Source organism: Macrobrachium rosenbergii, chromosome 4, assembly GCF_040412425.1.
Source record: "Macrobrachium rosenbergii isolate ZJJX-2024 chromosome 4, ASM4041242v1, whole genome shotgun sequence".
Lineage (NCBI taxonomy): Eukaryota > Metazoa > Arthropoda > Malacostraca > Decapoda > Palaemonidae > Macrobrachium > Macrobrachium rosenbergii.
In genome coordinates, this window is record NC_089744.1 from 2,254,607 (window position 1) to 2,268,945 (window position 14,339).

Sequence of the window (14,339 nt, forward strand, 5' to 3'; positions counted from 1 at the left end):
CATCATAGGATCCAAGGAAAAGGTGTCCAAGGACCTATGGGCAATGTCCCAAGGTAAAAAGGAGATGAATGCGATCTGCACAATTACATTCCATCCTAGTGCTTGACCACCAGGTTCTTCCTGAATGCGATGGACAGACTGATGCCCCTGGCCTCAAAAGATCGGGCCCAAATTGTACTGACGTTCACCAGGATGTTGTGGGGTACACTAATTTGATCATCTCACTAGTTAGAGAAATGACAATTTGGACACCATTTTTCAGCCAACGAATATTGTCATTGGAACCATAGGGCCATGGAAGGGGAATGATCAATCTCACTCATCATCTTGGAAACGTGCAGAATGGCGAAAGGCATAAGCCTCCAGACGTAAATGGATACCAAAGATGTCTTGCTTGTTCAAAGGTGCCAGAAGACACAGCAGAACTACACCAACTTCAGTAAGTCAAGAAAAGAATTACTATGATCAAACTTCTTCAGAGGTTGAACAAAAATCCGGTAGTCAAAGTATCAAGATCAACTGTTATTATCTCCGGACTTTATTGATTCAACCGTTTATAATTACATCCATCTTGCTTGGGATGTGTCTGATTGCCCACTGTACTGAATGTTCTACTGTCTACTTGTGTACCTGCACTGCAATAGAGTAGATGAAAGGACACAAAATATTGTCGAGGAAAGGCAAAAATAAGCCGTGTTGCTACACTAGGAAGGAATATACTTGCATGCATCCCTTTACATTGGTTACTTATGTTATCCTTTTAAACCAAATGTGCAGGGTTACAGGCCACGGATGGTTCAGATGTACGTGTTACGCTAAAGTTAGATGGTTATAGAATGTCAAATTAGCATAAATCCTAATTTTGATATTTTGAAGGTATATTGGCTATTCAGAGGGTACGGCATGCCCTTAAATATCCCTTACCATTCAGACACGCACGTTTTCTTTGGCCTACGTAACTTTGCGCATCGTTCTGCTCATACTGTATGTAATGCACTGGGCATATATTTTATGTATATATTTTCCCAAGTTGTGAAATGATTTTGAAATGATATTTACTATACAGGTACACGTTTTAGGATAGTACTACCGTACAGGGCATATCTAAAATACATGGGTAATTTGGACTGATGGGACACGTACAGTTCCAAACAGTTCCACCGGGTCCAGTTTCGCCAAGCAAGAAGGGTTTGTGGTAAGACTTGTGTTGTTAGCCCTGGCGAGAAAGGTAAATGGAAGTGGGGTAGTCTTCATACAGATGGTGGCTGAGTGGTGGTGGATGTACAGAGCTGTAATTACATTTGTAAACTACTTTAGTTCAGTTATTTTCCTCAATCCTTTGTCTGTTGGTTTGAATTTATTTCACCAGTGTTTTGTCATGAAGGAATCACCTAATTAACTTTTAGAACTTTTAGTGTATTATACATAAAACAATAAAATAAACTTTCCTTAAAGGGAAAAGAGCTTATAAAACATAGCCGATGACCAAAAATAGTTTCCTTTGAGAAATTATGCAAGCTATCCGTGTTGGTAAGACTTCTGGAGTGTATCCCTCCGCTAACGAAGTCGGAACAAGATTGTTTTCGCCTCATGGTTATTTGTGTTCCTATCAGTACAGCATTTTTACAATGATTTCAATGAAATTCCCAAGATCAATTTCTTATGGTGCTGGAAGGAATTGTAAGATAATGGTAATAGTTCTGGTCAAGCTGAGTTTCAGGAAGCCTTGAGGAATTATCAACTCTAGATTCTACAGTTGAGGCTTTCACAATATGAAGGGTCTATCGGTCTGGACTCCTAAGGGTCATTTTTTGAAAACCCACCTAAAGCTCCATAATTTATTCAAGTTTATGCCCGTGTAAGCAGAAAATCAAAATTCAAATGTTAACATTGTAAAAAATCGCATATAGTAACATGCACTTTTTTTGCCTTGTGAGCTCCCGAGAATGTGCCTTTGTATGATAACTTTTGTCGAGAGCAAAATGAACAATATGAAGGGTCTATCTTAGCCAGCTGGGTGGCTCAGCCAATCAGCATGCAGAATGGGAGTATGCATTGGCCAATCAAGGAATTTTTACATCAATAAGGTAAATGCAGGTTTTTGTTCATTATTATTGCACATCAGGTGTTATAAGATAATATTTCCATATTTTCCATTATTTATTATATGAAATGAAAATAAATATAAACTCACAAAAAAACATTATACACTGAAATTAACATGCTACAGATACACTCATATGTGCTCCATTACCATAGATGCATTGATAAAACATTCTCAGCACAATTATTTTTAAAGATACAATGCTCACAAACTTATTTTTGGAAAGCTAAAACCTTGCCAGACAACATGCAAAAAAAATTTGTAAGAAATCTTTATTGGTTCAGGAAATATAAAAAAATAAATACTGATAAAAACATAAAAAACCCAAAAAAGCAAAACAACAACAATTGCCATTTACGACTTTAAAATGCGTTCAATTTTAATTTCAAAGGTATCATCGTGAAGGACTTTTCTTCTTCTTTCAGAATCAGTAATTTTTTTATTATTAATACTTTTCATCTTGAAAAATAACTTAGAAAAAATGTAGTAAACAAAGTTGCTATCAGAAAAAAGTCACTTTCAATTAACTTGTAATAACATATTTTGTTTTATTTTTTCCACAAAAAAATGCATAGAACCATAAGGTAGATAGATACTTCATAATGCAACAAAATTCAAGAAATATTAAAAATTACTGCGATATCGCTGTTTGAAAATTGATAATTTTCAAATGTGATTTCTGGCGTTATTTGGATTTTTTGAAAAATTGCCATGGACCCCTTGTATTGTGAAGGCCTCGGTTTATCTCCTAAAAGTTCTTACAGTATCCATCTTGATATCAAAAATGTGCTTCGATCTAAATTATACAGTAAAAAAATCATTTTAAGTGATGCATCATAATTATGCAGAGGCATTACATGACGACATATGAAACATACTGCTACAGCGTTGCATAAAAATTAATTTGTGTGTTTATGTATATATATGTAAACAAACACACACATATATATATATATAAATGGATGTATGTGTGTGTGCTTGTGTATGTTCCACATACACTCTTAAATGCATTGAGCAATTTCAACCAAACTTGGTATACATATGACTTACTATCTCAAAAAGAACACTGTGGGGGGTAAGATACCAATAGAACCATAAGGAACCAGAGGAGGTGGGAATGGAAGGGATCGGTTATATATATATATATATATACAGGCAGTCCTCGGATTAAGACGGGTCCAAGTGACGACGTTCCGAGGTTACGATGCTTTTCACATATATTCATCAGAAATTATTTCCCCATTTACGACGCATGTTCAGGGGTTATGACTCTTACAACACCAAAATTTGGAGTTTTTTTTTATGAAAAACTCAACAAAAATGCAGTTTACTTTGTTTTCAATACACCCACAGCATTAAAAGTATGGTTTTATTGCGATTTTTGACGATTTTTCAGTTTAAAACAATTTTCGGCTTACGACGCGGCATAGGAACAGAACCCCCGTCGTAAACCGGGGACTGCCTGTACTGTCATTCTCTCTCTATCTCTCTCTCTCTCAGTATACATATATTTTAATGGAAAAATATAGTAATTAGTGAATACAGTGTTTTGCTCTACTAAAAAAAAAAAAAAAAAAAAAATGTGATAATTAGAGATACAGCCCAAAGAAAAATCTGTAAATTAGTGAAATTTCCCCGCGGACAAGTGAATAATGGGTTCCACAAAATCCGCAGCAAAATCAAATGCGGAAATAAGAAACACGTAAAAACAGGGAGCCACTGTACGTAGCTGTAAGCCATAGTATGTATGCACATATTTTTATGGCTAGCATTGTAAAATGACTTTGAAATGATACTGAATTTATTTTACAATGATAGTCTAATGTATATTTGGTGTTTGAGCTATTAAAATAGGCAGTTATAAGCATTTTTAGAGGTGGGTCTTTGGGGTCTGAACTATTTTAATATTCAGTTATAAGCATTTTTAGAGGGGGACACCAACAATGTGGATTTTTGCTTAACATGGATGGTTGTGGTCCCTATCCCCCGCGATTACCGGGGACCCACTGTATACACATTATTCGCAGAAAATTCGCCTATTCGAGATATTTTTTATAGAAAATATTCACAAATTACTGTACTGTATTTTCATTTCATTTTCGTGACTAAATGCACTTTTTGTGATAAAACTATTAAAATATTCAGGTATAAGCATTTTTAGTTTTTTTTTTTTTGTGTTCTGAACATCAAAATAGGCAGGTATGAGCATTTTTAGAAGTGTTTTAAGTATGCGCGGATTTGAGCTATTCGTGGGGGGAGTGGTACGCATTCTCCGCGAATACCAGGGGTCGACTGTTACATCCACTTTCTCTTGTGCAGTATTGAAGCAGTCCCGTTTTCTTTTTTCAGTAGATGGGGGAGATATTGGTACTTCGCAAGTTAAATATGTACCTAGATATTTCAGTAAAAATGAAAAAATATAAATACATTTTGATATTTTGCAGTGTTTACATTAATATGAATATTTGAAAATTAGTAAATCATTTCTTAATATAAAAAATGTATTTAGTCATGAAAATAACATGAAAACACATGAAAAAATCCACGAAGTACTGTATCGAATTTTTCACAAATATTTCAGGAATCCACGAATAGGTGAAGCCACGAACACCAAACCGCAAATAGGCAGGGGTTAACTGTATACTCAAACAATTCAAACATAAGAGAAAAGTCAAACAGCAGGTCGGAGAAAAGAAACACATATCTAAATGAGACGGCAGCCAAAAGTAAACTACGCAGAATTGAATGCGCAACAACCTGGTGAGCGGTACTTCTGCCCTTACCATTGCTAGCCATTACCACAACCACCTTGCAAAAGTTTACTGGGCGGTTTTCCAGCTCACTGAAAGTTATTCCCGTATATAAAGCTGAGGGTTTGTATTTGTGTGGGAACAAGAAACAATGTTTATGTTTTATGTATACTACTGTATGGGTTTTGTAAACAGTACTTTACACATCTTGTAAGCACAAGTAGGTACAGGTATGCACACATATTGCTCGAAGCATTTAATTTTGCAGATATATAATTGAATTCAAAGAAGTAATTCAATATTTTAAATCAAATGATAATAAACACAATACCAGTTAGAATGGGCTATTAGGTACTTTATATGTAATTGCACAAGGCTATATAAGCTTTGACAGTTAACCTTGCTATTTAGCGGGAGGACGGACCCCCAAGCCATCCGTTAAGTTGAGGTGACACTGTATTATTTTTTCCCAGCTTTACAGTGATCTCATCCATGAATCCTGGTTAATTATTCTGAAAGGTGTTGCAAAGAGCAAAAACTATTTCAATCATTTAAGAGCCAGTGAAAATTCACACTTCAAAAGCAGGACAATAGTACCAGGTGGTGGCAGCTTCTGGCAGAAGGCAGCCAATGAAAACATTAAGTGTGTAACAATTTAACTCAGAATATTGGTCACTACAACCTTTTAGAATTTGGATACTAATAATAGGGTTTACTGGATATTAGATGAATATTAATATAAAATCCTGTACACATGACTTATATAAGACTCTTTCCTCTAATCAGTTTTACTGACAATAATCCCTAATAATTACTAATGGGCCTTTTGAGTTTGCAGTCTTTTGATGATGATATACAGTACAGTTCATACTAGGTGGTCTAGTTAGAGTAATTCAAACACCTGAATGCATGCCAAGATTGAAGGAATGAAAAATTTATTTGACTAAAAATAAAGTTTAAAGATTATCAGAATCAGCTTTGATTAAATTACTGGTTCCAGCACATGAAAGTTCAATTGCCATCAATCTTACGTGATACCTAGATATGAAATGCTTACAGATACTGGTAAATAAAATTAAGCTTTAGATATGAAATGCTAAAATTATAAAAAAACTTAAATAAAATTAAACTTACCTGCATTTGCAGATGGTGGCTGAGCACCACCTAATCCTGTGCCAACACCCCCAAGGCCACCTGAATTAGACAACGGGGCTGTTGTTGTCTGTGGTGTAGTGCTGGTAACACCTGAGAATCAACACAGCCCTTTATACAATTTCTATGGCTTACTGTAATAAGAATCTGGGAGTTTATTATCTGTAACTACATTCAAGATTTTCAAATAATACACGTTTTGGCGTAGGAAAATCCTATTTTTGGTAGCAACTGTTCGTCTTCAAAGGAGTTACACTCTCGAGGTCCCCCCAGTGCTCCATAAGACTGATTGGTAAGTCTCAAAGAATTCTCTTGTAGTTGGTTTTGGCCAAAATAGTGCATGTTGGTACAGTGGTAGCATTTAAAGGACTTGGGACAGAAGGTCTCTATCTGCTGTCCACACATCAACTGCCTCAACTTTTTCCTTCACCTTACTTGCACAGATATGACAACAGCACATATGTCAGCTATATTCCTCAACACAAGCCAGGTCAGTGCAAGATAAATATTCACCTCAGTCCCATGCTTTTTTTGTCAGGGAAAGTGGGTGGGTTTGAGGACTCACAGTGGCTACCAAAAATAGGCAGAGGAATGGGAAAGGATTAAGGGTCTCGAGACTGGGACCAGTACTCCCTCATTCTAAACTGGAGAGAAAGGTGAAGCCGCCCATGAGGGATCAGCTTCTCCAACGACAGGTGACCAACCACTACTTGCCATTGCCGAGCTGGCTGCTCCCATTGAGACAGGAACAACTGCGCTGCCTTCCTGAACCTGCTGATATGAGGGTCCAAGGGAAAGACTTGCTGCTACCATACCTATCAGCATGCCCAGGTACTTTACCCTCTACCTGGGGATGAAGTCGGACTTCTCAAGATTTACTACGACCCCTAGGCTGTAGCAGAACTCAAGAAGCCGATCCCTGTCCTGCTGCAACTGCGAGTGGGAGCCCACCAGGACGAGCAAGTCATCGCAATACCTCAAAAGACGTACCACGTGCAAATGGGAGCAGTCGAGAGCCCAAAACAGAGTACCCAGAACTGGAATATTGCTTCCCTGAGGATAGAGAAGGTACTTGCAAGATGATGGATGGATGGGTATTTGGAAATATGCATCCTTCAAGTCCACTGTAAGCATGAGGTCATTCTCCCTGATGGAGGCAAGCACTGAGCATGCTGTTTCCATTGTGAACTGAGTCTGGTGAACGAATCGGTCTAAGGGAGAGAGTTCTATGACCGGTCTACAACCACCACGAGACTTTCTCTACAAGATGCGGCTATAAAAGCCTGGGGACTGATCCGACATGACTTCTACAGCGCTCTTCTTCAGCATCACTTGCACCTTCTCCTTGAGTGCGAGACCCTTCAGTGAGCAGGGAATGTAGGTGAGGAGACGACTGGGTTGTTGGTGAGAGGTGGCTGAGACTCGAAGGGAAATAGATGTCCCTCCCGAAAGACATCCAACTACCCTGGTCTTAGCTCCATGTCACTGCCATGTTGCCCAATGGCTCGACAGGCAACCCCCCACCAATGGCAGCAGCTGGAGGGGAACATCGCCCTTAGCATCCTCCCTCCTCCTTCTTACCTTTGCCCCCTTTTCCCTACTAGTGCAGCAGATTGCTGTAAAAATCGTTCAGATAGTGAAACAAGCATGAAATTTGGCACAAACATTCCTAAGACTACGCTCTCTTAGAAAAGGGCGCTGGCCACCTGAAAATCCAAGATGGCGGCTATTTTTCAAAATGGCCGCCATCTATGTTGAGATTCACTGGTTTGGGAGCATCTATTGGATGGAATATGCCAGTTTTTTTTTTTTAAACCTCGACTTTTAGGTTATAAAAATGTTCCATACCACACATTTTATTGAAAACCCTTACTAAATGAATTGTAACCAAGATGGCGTACAAAATGGTTGCCATAAAAGTTTTTTTTTCTATCCACAGCGCTAGCAGACATAGAGACCAACTGTTTTTATTTAATGGTATATTCATGTGATCAGACAGTTTAACTAATATGCTATTTTCAACTGAAATAGTAATGGTATGGTCACATACAACATTGTGTCTAAGACTGTAACCATAAAAAGAAAAGAAGAGAAATACGGACTAAACGCAACCAATCTATGTATAGGTCTCTCAACCTACACCTTTGAAAAATTCGAGGATAAGAAGGTAGGCATAGCATGACACGTTGGATGCTCAAGCTAGATCAGGGGTTCTTAACCTTTTTTCTCCAATTCCCCACTTTTCAGTGAGCCAACTCTCCATTTCCCACCAAAGCATCGGTCATTGACAAATTCGAGTTTAACCCATGCAGTGTTTAACTTTAATACGTAAATATACGCTTTGCTTTTTTGTTCCATTTTACGGCCTTTAATTTTTTTTTGCATATATTAGATTTTTACAAACAGTTATCACATGGAAATAAAATACACATGAAAAGATTCGTTATGTTTTTTCTCAATTTATTTGGCCCATAAAATACATACAAAAAATGCAACACTAGACGATACAGGTTAATGAGACTTTTGCATTTGTTTAAGCCTTGACGAAAGTGTCTCAATGTTCGGTTCCACTTTTGAAATGGCGCAGCGCAAATCAGATTCAAGGTCAATCAGGCGGTTTCGCGATTTGGTTTTGATCTCAACCATGCTCAAAAACGCCGACTTTACAGGTGCGTGGAGGGAAATGCAACCAGTAGTGTGAGCGCCGCCACAGCAACGCGAGGATACGAACCATGCATAGTGGCCCAGAATGTGTTCAGGCTTTTCTCCGCAAAAACAGCCTTTGCTGCGGAGTCATGCACCAGGTCAAGAAACTGATCTTGATGTCTTCTGCTTCCTTCGGAAGTTGTCAACTCGAAAGCTGAAGGATCCCTCGTGAACTCCATCATTGGGTTGTTGCTTTTGAAGTCCGGAAAATAGTGCTGAAACTCGTCCAGCAGCCTGTTGAGGTGGATGATGGCCGTTCTTGAGAACGTCGCTGACGCCACCAGCAGTCTCGCTGATTCGCGCCAACGTTGGAAAAGCCGTTGCGCTGCGTGATCTCGAACTTGCCTCGCCACAACTCAAGTTTTGAGACGAAGGCGTTCACTTTGTCTCGATGCCCGATTATATCGGTCCGTCGCCCTGTAGCTTGCGGTTAAGCTCATTCAGGTGACTGAACATGTCTGCAAGAAGTGCCAGCCTGCACTGGAATGCCTCATCGGAAATAGCAGCTTTCAGATCTCCTTTGTTCCTTTCTTCCAAAAATTGTGTAACTTCGGGGAGCAAATGCACAAGCCGATTTAACATGTCGCCTTTCGATAACCAGCGAACGGCAGTGTGGAACAGCAGTCCTTCGTAGTCGGATTCCATATCCTGGCACAACCGTCGAAATAGTCGAGTGTTGAGGGCGCTCGCTTTGACAAAATTCACAAGCTTGATTGCCGTCTCAAGCGCTTCTTTGAGCGGTTGTGTCATCGTCCTTGATGCGAGCGCTTCTCGATGTATGATGCAGTGCATGGTCACCACCTTGGGATTCTTCTGCTTTAGTAGTTTCGCGAATCCAGACCTCGCACCCAACATAGCAGGAGCCCCATCTGTGCAGGCATGGACGAGCTTGCCCCAGTCCAATCCTTCCTCCTCAAAAAAGGCGTCGACAAGCTGCATGACGTCGGCGGCTTGGGTTGTTGTTTCCAGTGGGCGGCAAAACAGCAAGTCCTCTTCGATGCTTTGGTCGTGGACGTATCGAACGAAGACAATTAGTTGAGACAAATTTGCCACATCCACGGACTCATCCAGCTGAATTGCAAAGACGGGAGACGCTTTGACCTTTGCCAAGAGCTGCGACTTGATGTTGCGACATGTCGAAGATGCGGGACTTGACAGTATCGTTGGACAGAGAAACTTGCTTCATCTTCGACACCGCAGATTCGCCAAGCAAAATGCCAGCGCACGACACAAGGCACGGCTTTATGAGCGTCTCTCCGATGCTATGTGGCTTCTTCGCCTTCGCCACCAGCAGAGAAACAGCATACGATGTGTGTACTATCGCTTTCGACTCAGTTTGAAATTTTCCGCCCTGGTCCATCCTCATGTTCTTATCTGTGGGATAAGGAAAAAAATAGGTAATAATAAGGTACCTGAAGAGAAATAAAATGAAAAGAAAGAAGTGACAATCATACAAGAGAGAAACAAAAAAAACGAACAACAGAAGTGGCATTGTGTTGTTCGGTCTCTAAGACACGGCCATCATAGTCATAGTCACAGTGTATTACATGAATTCCGTGGAACGGTTTTTCATTCATGCATCACAGAATAACACACACACACTAAATAAAATAACCATAAGAATATATACACGTATGAGTAATTACTTAATAATGGGAGCTCTGTTACCCACCTGTTACACCACGGAGAGACGCGACAGGAGTGAGTTTGCGGGGAGCCGCTGTTGACATTTCAAACCCAACAGTGTTGTCACTTTTACCCAAACATGACTTACAATACCTCATATATTGGTTGTTTTTGTTATTAAAACAGTCTGTAAATGGTTGTGATTTGTAAAGTAAGTCAACATTAAATTTTGAAGCACTATCGATTATTTGTGGGTGGAAACAAATTCACGAAATGTGACAACAAGACAGTGGTTCTTCTGTCCGACCGGTCATTCCCCACTTGGCAACTCTGCCATTCCCCACCAGTGGGGAATTCCCCACAGGTTAAGAACCACTGCTCTAGGGTAAGCATGTCCCTGAGGTGAATAGGCAGCCAACGAGCATAGTTTGTATTATTGTTGGAAAAGAAGTAGGGTATCAGCTCATGCAATGCCTGGCAGTAGAGGACAAAATTGGCCTCACGGAAGGACCTGATCAGTAGGAATATCACAAGTTCCATAGACAACACCATGTGCCAGAAGTGGAACTGTGGACTCTGCTGTCTTCGAAGGTCACACCACTCCTCAAACTCTAATGCCTGCTCATTGTTGTTTGCTTTCTCAGCACAGTAGTCAGTGTATGCTGTCCTCAGGAGTTTGTACAAACTAGAGGCTGTAACCTGGTGCATCTGCGTGTGTCCTGGTTACACTTGCAGCTGACAGGAAGGATTCTGCAGTTCCAGATGAAGCAACTCCTGCCTCCACCAGAGCTCCTGTCCAACCACTGCCATGAAGAAGAGTACCAAGAGATGTCATTGCTGCCATCTCAATGTGCAGACCACCAAACATTACCAGATACTTGTCTTCGCCATACTGATCAGGCCACTGCCACTGCACCTGCTTTGCTACGGCATAGATTGGCTGATCAGCTGTGATTATGGGTATCTGGCCAGGGTTCAGAAAATCAGTGACATCCTGCACTTTCTGCATCACGTGTTTGATCGTAGCAACAGAATGAGCCTGATCACGCAGGAGAGGAAGCAATGAAGTTATGGTTACTTCAAATTCTGGGCTTCTCTTCATTGAAGCGTGATGAGCTGACCACGCCAGATTCACTGCATCATCTATTTCCTGGGTGACTATGACCTTGTCTAGCCACTGATACTCCAGTGCAAGCTGTGGCCCCAAGATATCTGTGGGTGGCTTTGGTATTGCAGTGTTTGGTGGCACAGGGTTCTTTGTTTGAAAGGAAGCTGGTGAGATGTTTGTGAATGTGTCCGGCAATTCAGGCACCGACCTCACTTTCTCAGGTGCAAACTTTAGTTGCTGTCTTTCCTGTCCAGTGTTCTCCTTGGTGGGGTGCTGAAATATGGAGATGCTAGTTCCATGGAAGGAGGTAGTGGCAGTAGTTGCAGATGGGTTGTGGTCGATATTGTCCATCACTGCAGTGGTGAACAACCCTTTTTCGCAGTACTGGGGGACAGACCACACCCTCCTCCACATATTTGCTAACTGTGGCATCTCCTAACTGTGCAGAGACCTCCAGTACTCTGTCATAAGAGATACTGAGGCCATACTGATGTAGCATTTCAACCAGGTTTCTCTTCCTGGTTTTGGCATAGACTGAGAGTCCCATGTAGACTGGGAATGGTGTTTCTCTGTCTTTGGAGTGTCTATGAGTTGTTGCTCCTCTTTGTATCGGGAGTAGCAGTTGAACTGCATGAGCTGTGCAATGGCCTGGTCTGACTTTGATGCTCCAAATCGTAACTGTGACTTGATGTCAGCCCCATGCTCAACCATCCCTACAAACTGGAGCAGGAGAGGAGGCACAGAATTTCGTACACAAGCCTCAGAAAATGTGCCATCAAACCGTGACTGATGATCAAGTATAGACTTTCTGAGAATATTTGCTGCTTTAGCAATGATAACTGCCTCTGAAAGATCAGATGATTGAGCAAGTGCTTTTCCCACATCCTTTTGAAATGCAAGTAATACATCTCTGCCAGATTTATGAGCCTCAAGTTCTGGAATTTCTGCCAGAAGTTTGTCTTTGAGTCTCGTGGAATTTACACTTGGTGACTCTACACCTAATTGTTCCAGACGTTGTTGGTAGAGGTGGCAAATATCTGCCAGCCGAAATGTGACTGGATCATCTGAACAAAGGTTGTTTTCAACAATGTATGTCATCAGTTCTGACAGAACTAGTGGATACACATCTGATTCTGACTCAGTGCTACCTTGGTCTTTCTCAAGGCTCCTCAGGTAGGACCTTTTTCTGTTGTAGAGGGCACAAAGACAGGCATGGTGATACTTAAACTCCTGTGCAATGACATCCCCACCAGTCAACTTAGCAAGGAGCTTGCCATCACTAAGTATCTCTGCACATTCATGCAATTTCAAGTCAAGGCCCTTAGTACTAGCCTGTCTGAGATCAGATGCAGGTGCCACTTTCTCACAGAAAATGCAAACTTCATTGTCATGACTGGTTCGGCGCAGTTTTTGCACGACTAGTCTCAGTGTTGCTGGTCTGGTCATTGGATTGTCGCTTTCTTGCACGGTCCAGTTTAGTGTTGTTAAACAACAAGCGACAGTTCACATGGTATTTTGCTGCATTTTTCCTGAGAGTGGCCTCTATGCCATCACCTTCATCCAGCCTTGCTGGATCCATTATCAGTGGCATTTCATTAATTTCACTGAACATGGGAATGTTCCTTGCCAGCATTGTGTACCCATCATGGTCTAGGTCTCTAGGACATGATGACTTGGAGGTGATGTCAAGTGCTCACCTCTTTTGTCCTTCTGACAAAGACAACACAAACTCAGTTTGTTTTTCTACTGCTCAATATTGGATTGGCATCACATTCTGCCATGATTTCACTTTTGATTAAGGCCGAGGGGTTATCCTTTTACCACCTTAAACAAAGCACACATTCCTGTATGGGATTCAACTAGGTTCGGTCTCCCTACACCTAGCCCGATCATTCATCCAGTGCCATTTAAGTCCCATGTGATCTGTACACCATCCGGGTAAGTACATGAACCATCATGTACAGCCCCCATACCCTTGGCTCGGCTCTCCCGCGCTGGCACATCCTGTCTATTCAGGTGCGGCTATCTAACTATAGCTGGTCTGGGGCTGTTAGAAAGCATTTGGGACACTAAACTAAACTATACTACAACTACTAGTCTAAGACTACAGGATTAGTAAAGCTGGATTAGCTGGCACTGAACCCCATGCTGAGTTACACAGCAGTGATGTCACCAGTGTGCCCTGGTTGTGTGCAGACATACACTCTTTTACATTTATTAATTTTCCTTCAAAATTGATGAGTTATTCGAAAGAGATGGCCTCATTAGGATCTAAAACCACAGAAACCAAGATCCATGCTTAAAACGATAATTGTTGAGCGGGCATTATTTCTCATTATAATTATTGTTTCTACCTTTTCTTGGCAGCCATATAGCCCCCATATTTAAAGGTAAACTGTACTGGGAAGCTACAGAAACATAATATTCACAAGAAATAGTATGGAAGAGCTTTACCATATTGCTAGAAGCAAATACATGCCATTCTAGTGAAAAATTAGCCAAAATCTGTCGATACTGGCCGCCATCTTGGAATTTGGCCGCCATATTAAATTTTTTTATTGGCCAGCGCCCTTTTCTGATAGAGGGAACTTTAAAGAGCACTTGTGCAACATTTCATGCTTGTTTCACTATCTGAACGATTCTTATGAAATATGCAATTATCTGCTGCACTATACTGGAAAGAGGGTTGAAAGGGATGTGACCGTGCCTTCCTTGGCAGAAGAAGAAGGTGGCTAGGTGTTCCTGCAAGCGCCCTTCGAAGCCTGGGTCTTCATAGGGGCCAAGGAAGTGCTAGCCTGACCCAAGGGTTGGGCCGCAGTGTCACGCAAAGACCCAGAGGTGAACGGGGCGGTCGTTGTCTTCAGCCCCTCTCTTGTCCACCAAAGCATGTACC

At 41.1% G+C, this 14,339-nt stretch overlaps 1 protein-coding gene across 20 annotated transcripts in view; it reads right to left on the reverse strand.

The window, feature by feature from the left end:
- LOC136829499 (nucleoporin p58/p45-like) overlaps window positions 1-14,339 on the reverse strand; it is a 116,286-nt gene that overhangs the window by 67,147 nt on the left and 34,800 nt on the right. For all 20 annotated transcript variants that reach the window (XR_010850414.1, XR_010850406.1, XR_010850413.1 and 17 more), the window contains one exon: window positions 5,989-6,099. Coding sequence is in view for 15 of the 20 variants with exons in the window: in XM_067088317.1 (XP_066944418.1) it covers window positions 5,989-6,099 (111 nt within the window). In the remaining 5 variants the exon portion in view is untranslated. The remainder of the gene's footprint in view (window positions 1-5,988; window positions 6,100-14,339) is intronic.